The 24538-nt window shown below is 38.6% G+C and overlaps 1 protein-coding gene, 1 long non-coding RNA gene and 1 pseudogene across 3 annotated transcripts; 1 reads left to right on the forward strand and 2 right to left on the reverse strand.

The window, feature by feature from the left end:
* On the forward strand, positions 1-2377 carry LOC136240442 (uncharacterized). Its single transcript, XR_010693798.1, has 3 exons — positions 1-271; positions 1504-1575; positions 2075-2377. It is a non-coding gene; the product is annotated as an uncharacterized lncRNA (long non-coding RNA).
* A 1837-nt stretch (positions 2378-4214) lies between these two features.
* Positions 4215-6902, reverse strand: LOC136240411 (TNF receptor-associated factor 5-like). Of its 2 annotated transcripts, XM_066031390.1 has the most exons (3): positions 6809-6902; positions 6280-6752; positions 4215-6030 (listed from the first exon to the last, which is right to left on the reverse strand). In XM_066031390.1, the coding sequence occupies exons 2-3, from the start codon at positions 6727-6729 to the stop codon at positions 4477-4479; spliced, it is 2004 nt and encodes a 667-aa protein (XP_065887462.1). In that variant the 5' UTR covers positions 6730-6752; positions 6809-6902; the 3' UTR covers positions 4215-4476. The 2 variants fall into 2 exon arrangements, with proteins under 2 accessions (XP_065887462.1, XP_065887461.1); XM_066031389.1 differs by having other exon boundaries at positions 4215-6752.
* A 290-nt stretch (positions 6903-7192) lies between these two features.
* LOC136239958 (protein IWS1 homolog) lies at positions 7193-9259 on the reverse strand (annotated as a pseudogene).
* Positions 9260-24538: the final 15279 nt, after the last annotated feature.

Genomic DNA, 24538 nt, shown 5'->3' on the forward strand with positions numbered 1-24538 from the left:
GTATCTCGATCTACTTCAAGCATTGACTAATTCAAGTGAAGAAGCTACGCCCCTGCCAAGAGATCTTGTGAAATGAAATGAGAATAGTAAAGAAAAGGCAAGTATGTACAGAGACAATAGAGGGGCGCGTAATTATGTCCTGTTGTAAATAAACGCCTTTAAAATTTATATTACTACTAAATAAGCGCACCAGAATAGGCTTGTGAGGCTGTTGTCTCCAAGGTTGTCTCATTACTTGTCTTTTCGTGTTGAAGGGATTTAGTCACAATTGGTGAGTTTAATTATATGTATTTGTGTTGTAAAACTTAATTGTAAAAAGGCGATTAGCACATATCATGATAAACATGTATTTGTCACTGTAGAGTCTCTCACGATTATTAGACATTGGACCAGGGTAAAAAAATTTACTGCTATATTTAGAGGTTGTAGCGTTTGTATATCTTAGTATCTTAATAAATAATCCTCCATGATCACTAATCACTAATAGTACAGTGAAAGCTGGTCATTATTCAGGCCATAGGGACAAAAATTTTCTGACCTAGCTTTTTAAAGAGGTGGCTGCATTTTGCGCCTTAAAAAAGGTAAGAAGCATGCTGTTCTAACTGGCTATAGAGATAGATTTAGTGTGTGACAACGTATGAGACAGTGAGTGCTGGCAGCAAGGGGGCAGCCAATCTGTTAGAGCACCAAAGGCACTGCTTCAGACTTAGGCAGTTGGCTGTCAGCCCAAAGTGTAAAAAGTTTCACTATTGGTCCTTATAAGCTCCTGATGAAGAAAGTGATGAAGTCATTATCCATAGGATATATTTTTCACATAACACAGCATTCCAGTGGTTTAGTGGTGACCACAACACTGCCTGAGTTAAACTGTGGTGAGATTTGAGACTACCGGAAGCCCTGGAATGCCTTCAACCATGAAATTCTAATGCCTGGCTTTCATCCACAGTGGACCTGTCTTGGTGGCCACTTGTACAGAAGGGAAACAGCTGCCACACAGTCTTTCAAGCAAGCAGCTAGTTTCCACACCCCTTAATTATCAATTTGTAAAATCTTGAGCAAAATTGTGTGTGCGAGCAAGTGCGATGTTGTGCATTGGCGTGTATATGGTTGCTGCCTAGCAGTGACACATCACGAGTATTGAAGTCACAATGCGTTACTGTATCATCCATCTAAATACAATCTCTGAATGTGTCATTTTGTGTAGAGAGCAATCTTCCGCAAGTGACCTGCAGGTTTCAGTGTATATTGTTAACCATTAATATTGTTCACCATTGTGAACTGTATGTACAGTGAAACCTCACTTAGCGGCTACCTCTTTAATAAGACCACCTTATTATATTGGCCACCTCTAGTAGATCCCAAATATAGCTAAGCAGTACTTTATGACCTCATTCATAAGGCCACCTCGTTATTCAGGCCAAATTTTTTGGTTCCATAGCTGGCCATATTAATGAGGTTTCATTGTACTTATGTGAATTTTTATTTTTCGTAACTTTTCTTCAGGTTTACTGATGGGCACTATGAAGCATTGTTGACTGGTCCGTACATAATGTGGTGACTTGAAATGCTAAAACAGTACGTAGCATGTCTTGTATGTACATGTAATGTGTTGTAATGTGTCCACACATCCACACATCTTAGAAATAAATTCTTTATACTCAGTTCCATTGTGCCACTGGGTCATAAGTGGGTTGAGTATGGATCATCCAGGACATTTGGGTCACATTTTGTCCTGGCCAAGAGGATCTCATCCACTGACAGAATATACAGATCAAATCACGTGTATAAATTACGGTGGAACTTGTTTATTGCCACCTTCACTCAATAAGCAGGTAACAGTGTATAAATTCTCAATTGGAATTGGCTTTTCAAGAGAGGTTGTCTTTCTATACTGGTGGCCATTAAGACAGGTTGTACTGATAGAGTGTACATACTAGAGATGCAACAATATCCTCCACTTAGTGTCGTTTGATAGTGATGCAATGGAGACTATGTATTGTTGCATTTAAATACTATACTATTATATTGCAACTCTAGCACGTATTTATAACAGGAATGTTTGTTAACTGTTTAGACATACTGGAGCCACACCCACTCATATGGATTCTACAAATGAAGTCATACCAACTTGTTATCGTACTTACTCATTACTCCCATTGTGTTTGGATGAATATACATGCCGTCATGTGAGACCTGCTACCATGGCGGGCCACTGGAGAAGATTTTCATAGCAGTTATATTACAGTCATTATTGTACAATTCTTACATTATTGTTGTGAAAAGTGTTTGGTATTCATGTGTCCTCTGTATGTTGTAATTACACGTGTAGTTTTTGTGTGGGGGTGCTATAAAATGCAATAATGCATGGTGACAATTGGCTAGCTACATGTGCTAATTACTCGCAGCTCGTGTCAACAACTGGTAACGGCAGTTGTACTCTGTGTCATTCTTTAAGCCACGCCCTTAGAGGACAAATTACGTCACGGTGGGGGCGACTAAATTCAAATTTAAAAACGAACGATGGTATGCAGCACCATAGATTATATCTGTGGACTACAATCTATGGCAGCACACTTCTTTGTGGCTATATGCACTGATTAACTACATAGAGCACCAGTTCATCAATACCCAGTGACCGCAGTTGTGCTCTGCGTCATTCTTTAAATTCCGAGTAAAATTCTTATAGAGAGCAAATTATGTGGGGGCGACTAATTTCAAACTAGCCATTCTCGAAAACATGTTTCAATCTGAACGAAACTTTTAGATCAGTTTAAAGACACATTGCACTACATGCCAAGCGAGTATTTCGGAAAACAACAATCTGGGTTTTGTATTTGGCCTCTAGGTCGACTGAGGACAACTGAAACTTTGTTTGGTGCTGAAATTACGACTGTAGAGTAATCATGTATGGTGAAATCGATGATGTGAATCTTGAGGCGATTGAGTGAATACTGAAGAGATAACAGGGCAATCAATGTTTGGAATGCACAAAGGAACGCAAGGCATACACCTGCGGTTACATCTAACCGCATGCGATAAAAAAAATAAACTTCCCCTTTGATGTCGGCAATCTCGATCACGAAACAATCGGCATGGATTTGCTTCACTGCTTGTGTGGTAGTTACTAGTGACACGATGAGTTCAACTCTAGAGTTTCAGAGGGATAGCGTAAGTGGCGGGTGAGTTACAGGACGGCCGAATTTGACAACGTTCGTTCCTGTAAAATCCTCACGTAGTGGTCGCGTCATTTGTCTGCGGCGCGCGTTTCTGCTTTACTGGCCGCGCGACTCACTACCGTGAGTCTTGATTAGATGGATGCTAAACAATATCATGGGTGAGCCTGAGTGTGAGATTTCCATGTTTGTTATGTAAACTTTGGGGAATAGTCAGACTGGGAGGCTCTCTAAGGCTCCCCAATAATACAGGCATGGCATTTGGTAAATTATGGAATCAAGTGATTACCACAATTAGCAACTTTTAGATTATTGCCAACAATTATTAGAAGTTACCACAAACTGCCAAATTTGGCAACCCAAGGATTTCAACAAACTATTTCAATATTTGCTAATTTAAGCAACTCTCTTATTAGTAGCCAAATGTGGCATCCTTTGACCTTGCCGATTTAGAAACATGTGCACACTTATATAGTATACCATAGACCTTTTGATTGTGGGTTAAAGTTTCCACTATTGGCAATAATTTATACAGAAGTACTTTAGATTTGACTTTCTTCACAACTCACTAACCCAAACCCTCCTAGCACATTTTCTAACATTATTCTAATAAAAAAGCAATTTCCTAGGAAATTTGCTAACCCTACTAGTAAAATTTCTAACTCTACTGGTAAATTTGCTCACTTCGCTAGCAAAATTTTCTTAAAGTACGTTTCTAACACTAACATCCAATACTGGAAACTGACACACACAATTGAATTTCCCTTGCTATGCTATATTAGCAGAGTAAACAACTAGCCAATTGTGGCAAGGCTTGGAAGACGCCACATTTGTTTTGTAAGTTTACAAAACTGGCCAAAAAAATCTGATTTTCTGGCTAAACACAATTTGTACAATAATACTTCCCAAATTTGCTAAATTATTGTTTGCCATAACTGGTATCAAATAGGCATACTGGAATTTGCATACCTGAAAATACTGTATATAACTGTTCACAGAATACTCTACTAGAGTATTTCAATGTAAATACAGAAACCTCTTCTCAATACTGTTTTGTGTATGTACAAATGATAATGTAGTTACAATATTATGTATACTGTATGTGTTGTAGTGTGTGTCTGTTAGTGTGTATGTTTACATTAATTATATAATTGTTACCTCACTTATAAGAGTTAACTATGATGAACAAAACACCAACCAGTGGTTTATGGATCATCAACAATCATAATCATGTTTTGTCACACAAAAGATGGTGTCATACAGATTTATGTTGAAGCCATAAAACAAAATATATTTCAAGTAATCACACTGTACCTAGTTTATAGTCTACTTGAAGGAAGATACTATCATCTTTGAGGTACTGACATGTGGGAGTGATCTTCTGGAGGTGTTCATGGGAAATGAATTTAATAGAGAACCACATGGCATAACTACACCTCTCCCCACTAGTGACCCTCTTATGACCATTATCCTGATACCTCCCATTCTCTAAATGATGTTCACTGTTACTGATCTGGTTCAACAACTTCATCTCACAATGTCCCTTCAGTGGCCACCTTAACTGATCATCATATGGACCCTCCATGAGGATCAGGAAGATTGTCATGTAACCATCATAGCCAGTAGCATAGACAAGCAAACACATTTTGTATCCCTTGTGATGAGTATAGAATGAGTCACTGTACCATCTAACTCCATCACTCTTCTTCGTGGTATACTCTGACATCTTCACAATCACTGGGACAACTTGATCACCTGATGATAACTTTGATGCTTGATAGTTAACAGTGTTGTACCAGAATATCCTTGGGTCAGATATTATCAGTTCAATTTGTTGTGTCTTCTGTTCCAGTTTAGTTTCCAGTTCAGTGATCCTCTTCTGAGCAGCAGTTTCAATCTCTGTGATCTTTGTTTGGAATTTGGTCTCCAGTTTAGCTAGTACCTCATCAGTATTGGCAGCTAGTGTGATGTGTTCCTTTTCAGCTTTTGTAAGATTTTGACAAGTTGTGGCTACTTGTTGTTTTGTAGTGTTAAGATCTCTTTGTGTGTTAGTCAGTTTTTGAGTGAGTTCATCTTTTGTCTTCTTTGCTTCTTGTTTAGTTACTGCAAGTTGTTGAGTAAGATCATCCTTTGTCTTCCTGGCCTCTTCTTGGGTAGACTTCAAATCAGCTTTAGTATCAGCTAGTTCTTTTAGTGCATCAGCAAAAGATACTTTAGTTGATCTTACTTCGATTTTAGTAACAGTTAATTCTTGTTTGGTTATTGTAAGTTCATTCTCTGTTCTTTGAAGCTTTAGAGTAAGATCATCTTTAGTGACTGCTAGTTGTTCTTTGGATTCATTTCGCTCTTGTTCAATTCTCATAGAAAACTCATCTTTATATTTCTCCAGTTGAGATACTGTATCTCTTTCTGTTTGTTGTAGTCTCTGTATGAGTTGATCAATTGTCTTCACAGCACTGCTCAGGTGTTGTTTAGTAGTAGCCAGGTCTTTTCCAGTCTGTGTAATCTTTGTTGTTAGCTTATCTTTACTGTCTACTGCCTCAACTTGACTATTAGCTAAATTGTGTTGAATGTTAGTAAGCTGATGTGTAGTAAAGGACAAGTGTTCTTCCATCTTCTCCTTATTGTGTTTCTTCTGATCTTTACGAGCCATCCTCTCCTCACAACCCACCACGTGATACTCACACTGGACTAGTTCCAGTGGGCACATCTTCATGTGTTCTTCTACATCATCTCTTGGGACACTACCAACCTCACACTTGTTGGGACAGGCTATTGGGAACTTGGGACACTGTTCCTTGTGTTCACTCTCAATAAACTGATGTTCTCCTGTAATGTGGCAATACTGACAGTCAACCTTGATACGTGGACACTCCTTCTTGACATGGGTGGTTAGATACTGTTGTTGTAAGGTCATTCCACAATCATTAGGACAGGTAACTTCTTCAAGTGGACACATCTTCCTGTGTTCATCAATATCCTCACGAGGTATGTTATCAGCTTTACACTTGTTGGGACAAGCTATGGGGAACTTGGGACACTGTTCCTTGTGTTCATTCTCAATAAACTGATGTTCTCTTGTAATGTGGCAATACTGACATTCAACCTTACGACGTACACACTCATCCTCAACATGACCAGTCAGATATTGTCGTTGTAAGCACTTTCCACAATCATTGGAGCATGTCACATCTTCAAATTGACAACCGTCACTGTTTCCAAGGTGATTGATGATGTTATTCACTTCACCCTGCCACTCACATCCTTTCTCCTTGTTAGTACAGAACACATGAAGACTCCTGATAGCTCGGTCAGCTTGTCTGTTGCGAATGGTAACGAATTCTTCATCTCGGCAAATGGGACAAGCTTTGGTAACAGTGGTAACTCTCCTTGCAGCCTCAAGACAAGACTTACAAAATGTGTGACCACAGCATTCACTAAGATAAGGCTCTCTACTCGGGTACTGACAAATCTTACACACAAACATATCCAATGGAGTGTCTACAAACTGATATTCGTACCCGCCCCCGCCATAGGGGGTGGTGGCTAGTGCCATTCTTTCTCTCCTCAGTACAATACCTGATAATGATAAACACGGTGTAATATTGCGATACAATAAGACGCGGGTACTTTACCGCTCAGTGCATGTTTTTCTATCGATGTTCGAGAAACAGAAATACACGTTGGGGCTGTGATCTCATGAGCACGAGGACTTTGCTAGTTTACGTACAATTACGAATTATGCGTCTCGTGCAGTGCACGTGGCATTGTTTATAGTTCAGTATGATCACAGTAATTTGTTATGATGTTGAAAAAGACAATGTTAGTGTATGGTACAATCACAATAATCCTCTTCCCTCCAGACTTAAAGTGGCTGCATGCATTTTGTTACGGTTGTTAGTAGTCTCGCGCAGCCAGATCACTATTTCTCCCCACGGCGCTTATCGATTAGAGATTATAAGCGCCGTGGGGATAAAATAGTGGTCTGGCTGCGCGAGACTAGGTTGTTAGCTGCTCGACTAGGTTGTTAGCTGCTCGACTAGGTTGTTAGCTGCTCGACTGTCCTTCACTTTCTGCATGTGTTTCTCATATCGTCCAGGAGCCTTCTTTGATGATCCCTACACCACATGAAATAGTTGTAACTATGTCATCATGTGTGTTAAACTGTGATACATACCTTAACACTCATTTCTTGGGATACAGCTGATTTTGGTCGCACCACATAATCCTTGTGGGAAGGCATGGGAATACGAGCCTTCCCCACCCAGCCTTTGTCACCCGGCTTCTGTGGACTGTTATATAACAATGTGATATAAAGTGATCGCTTGCAAGTTGGTGTTAATCACACAAAGGTTCCAAACATATACTTTATGATCTCATTATGGTACAGTCCCAGCAGCCTTACCCATCATCTTCCATTCCTGTTTTACGACTACTGCCATCTCCACCAGAACTAACAGTACAAGAAGCAAAATGATAATGAGAGGTGTTATCTAACTAACCTCAGTCTCCTACAAGCAGCTACAGACAACAGCTCATAGTCTCTCTCATTCTCTCTCTCCTCACGACTAAAAATCAGACATCAATCCAAATATCGGCCTCGCCCACTCATCTAATTGAGAACATTGGTATAACACTACTGACATGACAGGATTCACTAACTGATCAACTTTCCAGCCTTTTCCTTATTCTTGCGTGTTTCCTTAGGATGTTTGTACAACATCATCACTCCCTTACCAATACCACTTTGTTTTAGTATGTCACTATTTAATGTTGGTAGCTACAAGTAGAGTTATTAGCTTGAAAGTGTAACATGTTCGAGGGAGGTTACATACAGTACGAAGGACATCCAATATTCTCTCCCTTATTTGGATGTGTGGCAAGGAATGATCTGGCAACGGTTTCAACCATTCCTAGACACCACAACATGTTGTATATAATACCAGACCAATCAGTCCACCATGACAAGACCACTAGTTCACAGTGTGAGATAAGAACTCTATAGTCATTACATAATCTTCTTTGACCAACAAAGTGGTTAGCCAAGGGGAACATTGACAGCCCACAAACATAACTTTTAACTACTGACATATTTCTAATACTATAGTAGTAGTGGTCTTGCTATGCTAGACTACTAGCCATATATACTCACATTCAACACTGTTAACACACCACACTCCACAAAGGCATGTTTCAACTCAGCTCTGCAAGAACAACAATTATCATGCAGTTTAAAAGCAACCTGAACAGTACTATACTTTTGTAACTGGGCTAGCACAATGGGTAACAATTTTAGCTTCTTAGTTGCTGCCTTTTGGTCCAAGTTTAGTTGATTATCTTCCTACAGGAGAAGATATTTAACTGACACACGGTGTTAGGTAACCTCATGTTAGCAACTTGTCTCATCTTGTCGATCATAGCCATATATGATCTCATCATCATTAGTGGTGACATCATAATCCTTCCTTCTCCGATGTCTTGCATGCTGCATCTCCTACAAAACAATAACACACAAACCAATGAAGCAGTTAACACAAAACAATACTATACACAAATATGGCATAAGGTCACTAATACAAAACCTTATAGGACCTACACTGGAACCATTTTAAAAGAAGGTAGAATTTTACAAGTAAGGAAGAATAAGGACAGGTACTCTAGATTATACCCTGAAAAGCTCAACTGTCTTATATACTAGCCTTACCTCTTTCCTTCATTGCATCATCAAGTCAAAGTCAGAAACTCCTTGTGTATAATAGTGATGCATAGTAAGACCATAATAATTGTATGGGAGAGAATAACAGTTCTCTAGGATAGTATTCCACAGTTAGCCATTTTTATAATGGGGTCAGAAAATAAGGACCAAAAATTCCTTATTTCCCAATCTCAGGAAAAAGAAGCTAGTTACATAGATTTGATACAAAGTTAATACAGTGTTTGTACAGGTATATTGGAGATAATTAGATATACTCCTCACATACAAAATCTTCTTGTTAGCTCACATTGAACTGCTGGAATGAGTTCCTGCTTGTTTTTCCCTTACTCATCTTCATTGAGATCTGGTTCTTGTTCATCTTCTTCTTCATTAACCTCTGGCTGCTTGTACATCTCTACCTCCTCTTCTTCCTCCTATAACCCTTTCCCCTTCTTTTTGCTGAGCTCCACATGCACACTACATACAGTGCTCCCTCTATTATCCAAACTCATTGGACCCTGAGGGCGTTCAGATAATCGAAAAGTTTGGATAATAGAATCCCATTCATTTATATAGAGTCCTGTACAAATACTCTAATAGAACAGTCACCTCCATAGTTCAGATAAATGAAAATTCGGATATTCAATGGCCAGATAATCAAGGGACCACTGTACTCTTAATCAAGGTGTTGTCTCTTCTGAGCAACTAGTAAAATAGTAAGTTAAATACTAGCAGGAGCTAGTAACCATAGACTGTAACCATGTCAAGTGGGTCCCAAATGTAGCTAAAGGTGTACTTCATTAAAAAGACCACCTCATTATAATGACCATGTAAGTCCCAAATCCATGTCTAGTCTTGTGTGGCCAAACCACTTTTTCTTGGCACGGTGCTTATCAATTAGCCTGCTCAAAAAGGTTCTGGTCCAGAATTAATGTGCCAACTCATTTTCACACCCTGAGCAGGAGCTCGAGGTGTTTAATCAACTTTCGTCATAAAACAAATACTTCCTTTTATATTTCAAGCCATGTACGCACTGGAACTGCAATGAACAATTGCAGATTGCACTGGAACTGCAACAAACAATTGCAGGTTGCACTGGAACTGCAACAAACAATTGCAGGTTGCACTGGAACTGCAATGAACAATTGCAGGTTGCGGTGATGAGAGATGCTAAAGCAGTTTTTCTAATGGCTAAAAAGGGCACGGATCAATTCCTTGCTCAGTTCACCCTTAGCCTTATTTTTCACAAGGAAGCAATCTGTGTCCTTTTCAAATAACCTTAGTGTCTCTCATCACGTGCGTACATGCCTTGAAATTTAAAAGGAAGTATACGTTTTATGATGAAAGTTGATTAAACACCTCGAGCTCTTGCTCAGGGTGTGAAAACAAGGCAAATTGATTCTGGACCAGCCGGAGACCCTTCTTTGAGCAGGCGCTTAGGCCATCATTATTATATTGTTTGTTTCCCATCACCTAGTAGAGTAAAAACTGATGTGATTATATTGATTATTAATCATACAGTTGACTCTTATTATTTGAGTATGTGACTGCTCTATTAGAGTATTTCGATCTTGAAAGGTGTAAAGTCTGTGTACCCATGCACCCTGTTGAACCATAGATAATATAGGCTATGGGCAGTGGCGATTCTAGACCTGACCTACAGGGGGGGCCCAGTAGGGAACAGCATAACTATTGTTGTTTGGCTATAGTATAAAGTAGAATTTTCAGGGGGGTCTGGGGGTGCAACCCCCAGAAGCTGCAGGATTTTTGCGATTTAAAGGCTTGGAAACAGCCTAAAATTTGTTCTAAAAACATGAAAAATGCTAAAAATAACAATGCCAATCTATACAGCAACTTTCCCCGAAGATTTTTTAAAAGTTATTTTTTAACAGGGGGGGCCAAGGCCCCCCCTTAGAATCGCCTATGGCTATGGGTAAACACCTCGAACAGGCTCTGCCTTCTGTGTACACCCTCCAGTGCCTAACTGGTAAAGTAGATAATAACAATAATAATATACCCCCCTGGATTGAGAAACTGCGCCGCGCGCCCATAGACTTTATACAAGAACCAGTGTCCTTAGGCTGGTTTCGCGCCTCAACAAATTTAATCCTATTACAGCAGAACGGTGGCATAAACGACTTTATTTTGTAACGAGAATGACTTGTGGTGTTGTTATGATAATTGTTCTGGTTAGTTGGACCACTTCACGTCACTTGGTCGGAAGGCTTACAATGGCGGATTACATGCTTTTTTGGAAGCACATTCTTGGCTAAACTAAGTGCTGTAGATAGAAAAAGAAAGTATCACAAGGTTAACTATGCTATAAAGAATTGCTTCGGCTAAACAATATGCCTTCCCATAACTTCTTTGGTAGGTTTTTGAGATGGTATTTTTGGCAAAATTGGAAGCACATTCTCTCTGTGATTCTAAACAGTATCGCTACACAATTTATACTACGAAGTCATCAAATAATGCTCCATGGTATGGTCTGGGTGCAAAGGGCATACAGGGTTTTGGTGTTTTCCTTGAATGTGTCCAAACCAGCCGAAACCAGCTGATCTTGCGTTCAGTTTCGCCTCTACCGTTCGCACAATAAAGAGCCAATTTGCCTCGAAACTCGCTGTTGGCTTCCAAAACATCTTGAGAAAGAACCTTTTACCAGTAGTGAGTCTTGTTTCGCCCAGAGAAACTTGTCTTGTTATTGAAGGGGGCGCGAAACCAGCCTGTAACCAGGGGCGCTTACTAGTTTCCAATCCAGGGGGGTATATAGACCTTATTCACTGAATTAATTTCATAGCGCTTATAACTCGTTGCGAAGGAGTTGTCCGCCAATATTCGCCATTTGCAGTACCAAAACCATAGTAACATCACAATTCTCCGCCAAATTCGCCATTTGCAGTACCATATCTATGGTAACATGATAGCAACCGTCGTGCTCGCCAGTTTTTAGAACTCAAAATGGCGTCCGAAACACTATCGTCATGGTAGTCTCGTGCCCAGACCCCACCCACTGCGTTGAGTAGGGTCTGGTGACATTCGCAGGAGTTTTGGGCCCTACGCCATTTTTCTTTTCTGACCAATCGGACGTCTTGATTCAGGTACAACGCGATTTGATAGGCTGGAACTAGGAAAATGGCCGACTACAGCTATGGATACAAATGCGTAAACAATATGGCGGCAGGCCCAAAAACATAGCGTAAGTCACCAGACCCTACTCAACGCAGTGGGTGGGGTCTGGGCACGAGACTATCGTCATGGTGAATATGGACCCTTGTATGGCTTCGCGTGACATCAGAGGGCGCTTACTGTTCTAAATGAATAAGGTCTATTATCTATGGTTGAACCATAGATAATAGACACCCATACTGGATTGGAAACTTGTAAGCGCCACCTAATCTATCCGCGCTTCGCGCCCCTTATACTATACACAGTACCGGGAGTATATTTTATAAGAACATGTTTTGCTTACTGGTGAGTAGTAAACCTACCGCTATGGAATATAAGGTTTGGCCTATTCATAGTGGGTGTACTGATGTGTATTAGCTAGAAGTTTGACAAGCGCGAAAGGTGATACTTGACTAAACTGGAGCGAATATACCATGAAACACACACCAGTACACGTAGCATTAGTTAGTAATAAGCATCAGCCTTAAACTAAACTTGTTCACCCCGCCATTTTCACAAACATGTTCATATACTTTTTATACGGAAAGCGCCTATACCAGTAGTAGGCCAATCGCCACCCAAGAAACAATCTATTAAACTTACTAGTTAAAGCAACCAAGCTGTATCCAGACAGTAAAACAGGATCTTCGAATGAAAAAGAGTGTTTGAAAACTTCAGGCGCGAAACGCGGATAGAACAGTAGTTTTGTATGGGCACTATACGTGTGCTTCCAATCCAGGTAGGGGTGTCTATTATCTATGGTTGAACAGTCTCCAATCCTCTAGTTACTCTTTATATGTACAACTAATAGTACAACTAATAGAACTATTAGTTGTACATATAAAGAGTAACTAGAGGATTGGAGACTGTTCATCTCACGAAATACTAAAATTTAAAAATAAATTTTAAAAATAATTTTTGCATCTCACGAAATACTAAAATCGATAGTTCTGTAGCTGACCATTTGCAGTACCATATCTTTATATGTAAATCGATAGATCCACCATGAAACCGGAGGCACGGTTGTTGTCTTCACAGAACTATCGATTTTAGTATTTCGTGAGATGCAAAAATTATTTTTAAAATTTCGGGCTCCACACAAAGAACAGGATAGAACTTGCTGCTTAGCTAGATATTATCTAGAGTTAATGTAGTTAAAAACTATGCACAGTAATAAGCAAATGATTCACTGGGTTCCCGGCACAGGGTTGCTTTCTCTCAAAAAGCAGAAAACAAAACACGAATTTTCGAATTCAAACTGCCCTACCAGCCAAGACAAGAAAAGCCAACTCTTCCTCATAGTGATGTGTTAAGGTTGGATGCATAGTCTGTCTATGCTGTTAGTTTGGAAAGGATCTGAGACTTCTCACCATCTGGGTGAAGAACGTCAAAATTTTCGTGCATCATTTCAAGGGATTCTCTCAATGGTACCAAAGTGCTTTCCGGTACTTCTGATGCCACACTGGTCACTTAATTTTGTTTAGAATGATGATAAATGATGGTTCAAAACGTTTGGTAGTAGTAGAAGTTGGTGTTTCTGTGATTTCATATGATGCAGTATACCAGCAGCTCACCAGGAGCTCCACCCAGCTCAAATAAAAAATGAAAGATTTCGTGCATTTTTTGGTTTGTTTTGGGATGTTTTGCAGCATAATGGTGATGTAGGGTGATCTAGTGAAGATTTGAAGCTGTTGTGGAGCATTAGAGGTGAAGTCAAATTTGGACGATTTTGCTGCCTCCCTTGATGCATATAGCTTCAGAGCGAGGCGTGGAAGCTGTGGATGAAATAATAATTGACAACCGCTATTACCAAACGTTCAGGGACATCTTTTGCCATAGTTTTAGTCTATAATTGATGATTGTTGTGGCTGCAGAAAAGCTGGAAATGGGTAGAATTCGCAACACAATTCTTTGATGCGGTAAAACATTTTGACGCTCGTCACCCAGATGGTGAGAAGTCTCAGATCTTTTCCAAACTAACAGCATAGACAGACTATGCACCCAACCGTATCGAAACACTATGAGGAAGAGTTGGCTTCTCTTGCCCTGGGTGGTAGGGCAGTTTGAATTCGAAACTTCATATTTCTTTGTCTGTTTTTTCAAAGAAAGCAACCCTGTGCCGGGCACCCAGCAAACCATTTACTTATTTCTGTGCGTAGTTTTCAACTACAACAACTCTGGATACGATTTAGCTAAGTAGCAAGTTTCATCCAGTCCTTTGTGTTGAGCACGAAATTTTAAAAATAAATCTTGCATCTTGTGAGATACTGATAATGATATTTCTGTGCAGACAACAATCGTGCCTCTGGTTTCATGGTGGATCAAGCAATGGGATACTACAATGAACATCCCACAATGATAGGGGGGTTGATTTGTAGAAGTTGATTTTTCGGATTGTGGACCCTACTTAAGGTGGCGCTGAAGTAATTATGTGAAGCCGTACAATGCCATTTATCAATTAGCCCACGTGCTTAATTAGCTATTTTAGGGTGGTGGAGAACTCCGCTTGTGAACCATGTAGTCTACATTTAAAGGGTTCTTATGATAGTCTTTAATGTTGTAGCTTAGCATGCCAAGTTCTGTGAAATCACCCGCTTTAATTTCGTGGCTATTAAACTCTGAGAAAACATACATTGATGTTAAAGTCTTTAACCCACACGCTCCTAGTAATCGTATCACCAGTGCCAGTGCCATTTACAGAAGACACGAATTGTGTAAGAAACGTTCATACGAAGCTCGCATACGTGAAGTTGAACAGAGTTCCTTTACTCCTTTAATCTTTTCAGCCACAGGAGGAATGGCTAACGAAGCAACCATGTTTTACAAACGCCTTGCTTCCTTGCTATCAGATAAATGGGATTCAAATTATGCTGCTGTAATGGGGTGGATCCGGTGCTGCTTGTCCTTTTCACTTTTGAGGTCAGCAATTAGGTGTCTGCGGGGTTCTAGATCCTCAAAGGGCTCCTTTGGCCACTCTTTAGGATCAGCACCAATTGACCTCATTCAAGTAGAGTCAAGACTCCCATTAATTAAGCAGTAACTTATTGAATTTTTTTTTTCTCTCCTTTCTTTGTATGTTTAATTTGTTGTTTCTATTATGAATTTGCAGTACTTTACTGCAGCGTAGAGTGATTAAACTCTGAACTTACGAGCCGATTTTAAAAATAACTCACCCCAGAAACAACCTAGCGCTAAGCCGCCTTGGCTCTTAAGGTTTCTCACCTTGTAGAACAACTCTATGGAATCCTTTTTAACGATAACAACGTGGAAACTGGTTAAAATGCAAACCCGTATTTTTCAACAAGTGATATCACGCCCGTCAACAGCGAATCGCGAAAAATCTTTCCATAGCCCTGTAAAGAAACGCTTCACCAGTGCCTCTGCCAAATTTTGAGAGTCTATGGTAAGTAAATATGGAGTTATTTCACGAATTGTGAGACAGTGTAACTGGACAGGGTACGCTCCGTAAAGCAGTAATCACGCGATGACAGCTGGTGTTATTCGCTGTGAAGTTACAAGGTGATGAAGTCAGTACGTGAATATCGTTACTTGTATCAGCAATAGTAGCCTGACAGTCTGATAGAGCTGGTTCTTACAATATTTCGAAGCGCTTCGCTTTGTTCTATTAGTTTTTCGTGCATGACCACAAACGTGATGTCCCATTGGCCTTGTAAGGCTTCATTTGATTACTTCAGCACCACCGAAATAGTGCATTCACATGATCTATAATCAAATAATTAAACAGGTACTTTAAAAATTGATGCTGGCGGTGATGGGAAACAAGGAATAAAATAATGATGGCCTTATAATGATAAGTGCCGTGCTGAGAAAAAGTGGTCAGGCCACGTGAGACTACTTCATGATTTCATTTCTGTAATAAGAGACTATAATAGGCCTGTTGGGGTTTACAGAACTTGTCCTAGACTAATACAACACAAGATGAACACTCACCAAGTGCTCGACAGATCAAGCTAGAGTACCACACAGTGGCAACTCACCCCCTATCTTTGTCCTCCTTCTCTTTGCTCAAGACAAGACTTACAATGTGTGATCAAACACCCAGAGGCTCTCTGCTCGGGTTCTGACAAACCTTACACGCGATATTCATACCCTCCCCCGCCATTGTGTATAGCCGCTGTTGCCATTCTTTCTCTGCTTTGTCCTGCCACTGTCAGTATAGAGTAACAACTGATAATGGCAAAAATATAGTACAACAAGACTTACCATTAGTCTGACCTGGGGTGGTGCTTCTCATTAGAGATTGACCGTTAGAGATATATCATAGATTACACCAAGAGTTCATAATACAAGTAAGGGATTTACTCTTGATTACACCAGCTCCCCACGAAATCACCAGAGTAGTCTCATGCCCAGGCCGGCCCGCGTTAATAGTGCATGGCACGAGCCAGCCGGATGTACATGAGATTAGACTGTAACATCATTCTGTGAATCTATCCCACTAGAAGGCTTAAAGCCTGTGATACAGAGTCAGAAACATGTAACTAAAGTAAAACGTGAAGTAATGTAACTTTGAGAAAAATTAACTGTTTTACTGTTGTATAGCTACCTCACATGCCTAGCTTTCTTTATCATGCCCACACTGATCGTGGTCCTGTTGATATAGGTGACTGGGCCTGCGAAAACAGGGCATGTGGGTTCACAAAATTTGCCTACTTTTCCTAACTTTAACCACTTAAAGCTATGGCCACACAATTTTCAGCATTACCGACTTTAAAATTTAACTGGTAGCTATGTTATAGAATGTAAATAGTTTACTCCAATATGGAGATATGACCTGTTGTGTGATGAGGTGTAGTTTTTGCCCACATGTCCTGTTTTCACAGGCTCAGTCACATAGGTTGAGTGTGTTAGAGGACTTAACATATGTGATTTAGTATTTTTTTAATGTATATATTCTGTGACATCATTAATCAATGGTTGCAGGGTTTCGTCATCATAGCTGTTGGTTTGGACACAAAACTATAGTTTGGTTCGTCAATTTCAGCATCTGTTTTAGTGTTTGTGAGGGGTATTGGTTCTCTTGATATATCGGCTATTTGATAGTCTGGAATAGCCTGACTGTTGTTTTGTTTTTTGTTGTTGTGTGTGTGGTGAGGCCACCCACACACAAAAGGGGAAAACTAAGAGGTCTGGCTATATAAATTAGAAACTATGCACTAGCCTAGCTAAAATCAAAAACATCTCATGGTATACCTGTATAATATTGTAATGATCACAATAATCCTCTTCCCTGCAGACTCATCTGCATACAATTTGTTACGGTTGTTAGTTGCTCAACTGCTTCTTCACTTTCTATACATGTTTCTCATACTCTTCAGGAGCTTTCTTTGATGATCCCTACATCACACCAAACAATTTTATCACCAAAATACTGCACATATCACCTCCATTATGGAGTAGCTATTTAGGAACAGAATTACAATAGCTACAATCCTGCATGGTTAGCTGCTATAATATTATGTGACAAAATTTATCCCTTTCTTAACATCAATAACAGAAACTGGCATACTGTTCTATAAAAACTGAAGGAAAAGTGTAAAAACACATGTCATGTAGCTATTAAGATATTAACTTGACTGTAATACAACAAAGTATAGTTATTATATGATCAATTGCTACGAAGATATGCAGTTTTGTTTCAAGTGGGTCCCAAACATAGCTAAGGTGTACTTCATGACCTCATTAATAAGACCACCTCATTATAGTAACCATGTCAAGTAGGTCCCAAACATAGCTAAGGTGTACTTCATGACCTTATTAATAAGACCATGCACCTCATTATAGTAACCATGTCAAGTAGGTCCCAAACATAGCTAAGGTATACTTCATGACCTCATTAATAAGACCACCTCATTATAGTGACCATGTCAAGTAGGTCCCAAACATAGCTATAAGGTGCATGTACTTCATGACCTTATTAAAAAGATCACTTCAGTATTGAGGTCAAACTATATTGCTAGTCCAATTAATGAAGTTTCACTGATGATGATATACTTAGTATATGTTATAGTTATATCACAGCAGGAGCTTAGCTATTGATACGAGTCTGAGGCAAAGCCAAGGATGAGTGGTAATAACTAAGATATTGTACAACTGCTGTGATATATAGCTGGCTTATATCCAAGTAAAGACTGTAGGCACTTTGATGTATATTCAGCTTACTGATAAACAAATTAGACTGACACAGCATTTTGATTGCCAATTGCACATTAACTGTTTAACACCTTACTGGACAATGTGGTAGTTATTGCCCAGGAAATAGCTACCATATTGTCCAAGTAATTTCTTTAAGTATGGCTTTACTGATTGTTGGTAGTTACAAAAACGTTGATAGTTTGAAAGTGTCACATGTCACATGTTTGATAGTAGTGACTTACAGCACAAAGGACAACATCCAATAATATACCTCTCTTAATTGGATATGTGGCAGGGAATGATCTGGCAATGGTTTTGGTTTCAATTACTTCTAATGATACCACAGTGTGATGAAATAAACTGATGCTATCCCTGTTATTCAAGCATAACAAGACCACTTTACAGGGATACTGTACCAATGAGCACCCTTGAAAGGGTTCGCAGAATTCTGGGAATGGAAAGCAGTAATGTGAACAACTAATGGAAAATGTCTGATAAAGATTAAAGTGTCAATATACAGGTTAGGCTTTACAGCACAATGCATACTTCTTTGCAGCATTGCTGGATCGTTACACTGAACACTCTAATAGAACAGCCACTGTGCACTATAATATGCTAATAGAGCAGTCAAGAATATTAAGGACTTGCATTGACAGCCTGTGAAATTGATGCTGGCAAAGATTAGTAGCTAAGCTGTCAACATTGAAAGTTAGTTACTCCCTTACTAATCACTGGCCCATCTGCTTACTTCAGTATTACGGAGATTGTTTTATTTGTTTAAACTCCAAGTACTCAACCAAAGGTTGGTCTTCCATACATAGAACATTACAACATCTATACAGTGATCACATGCAGCATACAAAACTAATACAACCAAAAATACAACAAAACAAGCAAAATGAACAAAAACAAACAACAGAATTAATTAACAGCTTCTTGTAAACATTACGAAAGTGTAGAGGTTGCCATAAAATTCATTGATATCCTGAAATATGCTAACAGGAGTCTAGTTTTGTAAAGAACGTATGCATCTAAGCTGGAAGGCAGGGTTGAGAGGAATGCCACCACTAAAATAATGGTGTCAGAAAAGCATGTTATTAATTATACCACCCAGTTATTGGAATGAACATCAGTCTTCAACAGCATCAAATATTAAATCAGTTTTAGTATGGCTTTAGACAGGGTTACTCCTGCTAGCAACAGTAGAAGAAGACATTTCACATAATTTAGAGCACCAGAAGCAGACCAATATTATATTCCTTGACTTTTGTAAAGCATTTGAATACAATCCTTCATTTGCTGTCTACTACTAGCTCAAACTGTCATCATACAGCATTGAAAAAAAACAAGACACATTCTTGGAGCAAATTATTATATGGGCTACACAAAGAGTACGGTGAGTTGTAGTTAATAGGTATTTTCTTTCTACATGGTTACCCCTAAATCCTGGAGTACTGCAAGGCACTTTCTTGGGGACACTATATTGTTTCTTAAATATATCATTGATATTACAAAAACTTATCTTCCAGTTTAATACCGTTTGCTGCTGTCTGTTGCATCATATGAGGAGGACATTGCTCTCTTCACAACATAATTCATATGTTCACACTTGTGGAAAATAAGATTTAACATTTGAAACATGTTACAGTGTTGCTCTAAAGTGTTGTAGAATATTATATAGAGTATGGAATCCAAATTAACAGTTTCAGTAACACCCACCCAAAGCATCATCCATATCATGGTATACCAAAGCCAAAGAATGTCTTTTATTCAACATTGAACATTCAATTTCAGTATATAAATCACAGATTAAATTTAATGTTTTGATTGTTGTAGTATCATTTACCAACTCTATACAAAGAAGAACCTCATAATAAGTTGTGATAAATGCCACGTCATTGCTATTCATGCATGAAGTGTGTGCTTTTTAGATTCTAATAAATTGGTAGGTTATAATACCTTGATATTAGTCATCATGGTTTACTACCAGATTTCTTATGTGTAGCACACTTTCATCCCAGCTACCATCCTTTTGCTCTTGCAAGACTGACTGCATTATACAAAATTCCGAGCAAAATTCTTTCTATATAGCTATAGTGACATATTTGCTATGAAGGTTTTTTGATCATTGCAATATTGTTCTGCAGAATTCTGATTGGTAGCTACTATCAGTGCTGAAGGCTGCATTAAGCTGTGACTGGACTGTGCATGCACACACATGGACAGTGTGTGCTGTCATCATTTTATTTCATTTGCTGTATATAGCTAAAGCTGTATTACAAGTATACATGTACAGTACAACTGAAAAATCCGAACACATGCTCTTCAACAGATTAGCTGTATAAGACAATTAGAGTCCTTTAATGATATGTATGTACACACAGGTTATTCCAGAATATATACAGATAGTAACTAGCATCACTACATGATAACATTTTCTTATCTGAAGCAAGGTGGAAATTTTGTGTTCTTGTAAATGTAAAACTTATTACTGCGCCGGTAATTAATTATTGGAACAACCTACCAGGCCACTTCAAAGATGCTAAACAATAATCATGCTGCAGCAGTGGCGGATCTGGGATTTTTTAAAGGGGGTTTCTGAAAGTTGGTGTTGCTGAATAAGGCATTTCTCCGGAAAATTTTGAGGCTTTAGAAGTTCTGAGATTGGATTTTAGGCTATTTTTAGTTACCAATTGCAATAAATCCCGCAATGTTTTAAATAAATGTTATATAGCTAACTATATAGGGCAAAGATGGTGACTACAAGCTGTAGCTTTGATTGCTCTGTTAGAGTAGTTTCTCGATCGTTTTTAATGTAGTGAGAGATGAAAAGTGAAGTGTTGTTGAGGGTTTAATAGCTATAATTGGTGTCAGTTAAGTGCAACTGCATGCATGCTACTGAAATACAGTGGTATATAGTCTAGTTGTTTGCTATGACAAATTGTCAGTGCAACAATGTTTATATAATTTAAACTGCCACTGAGCTAAATTTAAAAGGGGGTTTCTGTCGAAACCCCAGAAACCCCTCTAGATCCGCCACTGTGCAGCTAACAATCATGTTATGATTGTATATTGATTGCTTTACAAAGTTATATTAGCACAGGCCTCAACATATAGTTATCACTAATGGTCTTATCTGCTGTATCCCGGCAATCTCTCACTTTGCATGAGCTGAGCTCAGAAACAACTAAAAATAAAGGTAGATTGTTTTCTTAAGAGAATAATTATAGCATTACAGCCAACCTATACAGATAAATGATGACAGTAAATGTGTCAATGTGCAGTTTGGCTCCATTACAAGTTTGGGAAAGGTTGTAACATTACATTTTATGGCTTCCCTTTGTGAAAACTTTGATCAACGTACACAAATTATAGGTAGAATACTATACGTGTTCTGCTGCTGGTTGGACATACAAACAATTCAATTACTCTAATTGAGCAATCAGTCTTGAAATTTGATGGTAGATAGAGATGTTTCAAGAGGCTTAAGATCAACTTCCAAGGAGTACTTACAAAACAGTTACATATACTTGTCTCAATAATGATAACTCACAAGTCATGATTATGAAAATGAGTGGTACTGGCCAAACTCTGCCAATTATTATGATGACACTGCATGATAAACTGATGGTGAAAATAAATATGGAGCATAGTAGCTACCCAAATTAGGTAGTGATACCACAAGAGAATAAGATCTGGATTTTAATAAGTGACTTGAGAGTCATAAGTCAAGTACAGTAGTTACATGTTTCCTAGGTTACCATATTATATCCTAATGAACTTGTTTTCCTGTGCTTCATGTAGGTACAATAATTACCCTCTTATGTGGTTGGAGATATGCACATACAATTTAAATTCCCTAATTGAGCAGTCACCCTTATGACTTGAAGTAAGTTTCCAGTACATGGCTACAGATAACTCTATACCCTTTTATGGTAACTGATTACTAACTGTGAGTTGAGCTTGAGGTTACAGTAATTTCTCAATATGTCAATATCTTAGGTCACATGTAACTTTCAGGTATAATTTTGGTGGTTGCTGCTGGACTGATGTAACTGTTATACTTTTAGGCCAGGGACTAAGTAAATTTAGTAGGTACACAATGCATAATTATGTATGTGTAGGTCAAGAAGATTGTGACATGCAAGAAGCTTCTATGCATAATAAGTTTCATGTTTTTTTTATGTTTCATAAACCCAGCAATTTAAATATTGCAAGTGTTAGACAAAACGATTCTTCAAGAGTACTAATCAATAACAGTGAGGCAAAATATAATGGAAGAACTTTAGCCTTAGTATTTTTCAAAACCATCTCAAGCAAAAGGTGTTGTCGCATATTCATAGTTCAGATACTAGGAATTGGGTTATACACTTTACTGTAGTATGTATAGCTAACATTTCATGTCGTAGCAAATAGTTTAGAATTTAATAATGGTAAGAGCTGAGACTATAATTTCCTGGGTGGCCAACTTAAGATCTAGTAATCTTTATTAATTCTCAGCTTAAATAAAGTGATCATGTGAAGCATCTTGCAGCCAAAGCATCCCATACATTGAACTATCTACATCACACACTAATTTCAAGTTCCCCAACAGTTAAAGTGATTCGGCATCTAAATCCATTGTGAGACCGATGCTTCACCTGTCTGGTCTTTGCTTTTTAGCAAAGATTTAGAAACAATTCAATGATGCGCAAAATGATGGGTCTGTCATAGTAGATGGAACTTTATATGTAGAATAAGTTTTCAGACTCTCGTCTCAAAGAACTGCCTTCCCTTCTATTTGTCTAACTCATAATATTGTGCAAAATAGAGTTGTTATTCCATTGACATTTTCAATTTTCTTCTACCATCACCAGATCACATCCATGCACTGACTCTTTCAATTCTGTTGACTATTAATCCTTATCGTTACTCTTTAATTTCTTTGTCAAAATTTCATTTTTTTCTAGAACACTATTCCCCTTCACATTCTACAGCCATCAAATCAGATTCCATTTTGATCTGCTTTTTGTCGCTTCCCTTACTGTAACTTTAATTGTGTACTTTGATCTATTTTGTGTTGTATTTTGAACTGTTACTTCTGTGTATTTTGTAACTGTGTAGTTACTTGTGCTGTGTATGTATATTGCGTCATTTGTTTATGTGTATTTAATTTAGGTGTGTGGGGAACACACTTGCAAGCTATAAGCCTTCTGTGTGTACCCACGTCTTTTTGACAAAATTGATAACCTAATCTAAATAATAGGTAGTAGGCACAATGTTTAGATGAATGTCTTGTAAATTGAAGAGGTTCAATCTCAGCTGATATAAGATTTTCTTTGTTCTTGACTGAAAGCTGTGACCATGCACAATACTTCATGCTAACATTTGATTGTTCTATTAGAGTATTTGAGTGACTGTTCTATTTGAGTATATTGATCTTTAGTGGCTTATCAGTCCCAAACAAACCTTGGATGTATAGAGGTAGGGCTTGGTGCTCCATTCCAAATAGGAGCAATCTTAGCCACTTAGGAACGGCCTTCAACACAACTGATGGTACATACATGCTCCCATACATGCACACAATACTTTGTCAATTGTTCGATCCAACAGTTTCCACACATGTATTTTAGTCACCCTTAGACGAGCCTGACTATTCAAGTGTACACACAATTCATGTGGTTTGCTACCATATCCTCAACATTAGCACATCATGCACTACCAAAAATTAACCTCATACATAGTTCAGCCCTGTAATGTGGTAATACTGATAGTCAACCTTATGATGTGGACACTAACATCTTGACATGTGTAGTGTAACTGTAGGGATGCCGGAGGGTATTCAGGAATTTACATTTGAGAAATTGAAACCACAATTCTCCACCACATTTAAGCCTCTGTCTTAGTAAAGTAATAGTTTTTCACATGATAGCAACGCTTGTAGCATTTTTGATTGAACTATTCTAATAAAACAGTCAGGGAATATATAATTTACTCTAATATAACAGTCAATTACCTGTAGTGAAAACATTCCTGCGTACACAGCTGGTAGGGTTGTTCTGGAAACAAGGGTTATCAACACATGTGACTGGGTATAACCTGAGTACACCAGCAGGGCTTACTGCTCTGTAATAATTCCACAATCACTAGAGCAGGCTAAAGGAGTCTTCTTAATAACACTTATAGCTAGATCAGGAAGAGTATATATATATATTAGACGGATACTAAACAACACCATGGGCTAACCTTAGTGTGAGGTTTCCACATTTGTTATGTAAACTTTAGGGAATAGTCAGACTGGGAGGCTCTCTAAGGCTTGCCAATAGTATAGGCATGGCATTTGGTAAATTATGGAATCGAGTGATTACCA

Source organism: Dysidea avara, chromosome 12 (assembly GCF_963678975.1).
Source record: "Dysidea avara chromosome 12, odDysAvar1.4, whole genome shotgun sequence".
Classification (NCBI taxonomy): domain Eukaryota; kingdom Metazoa; phylum Porifera; class Demospongiae; order Dictyoceratida; family Dysideidae; genus Dysidea; species Dysidea avara.

Coding starts and splice junctions, on each gene's coding strand:
- LOC136240411 (XM_066031389.1), bottom strand. CDS start 6,729: ATGGCACTAGCCACCACCCCCTATGGCGGGGGCGGGTACGAATATCAG.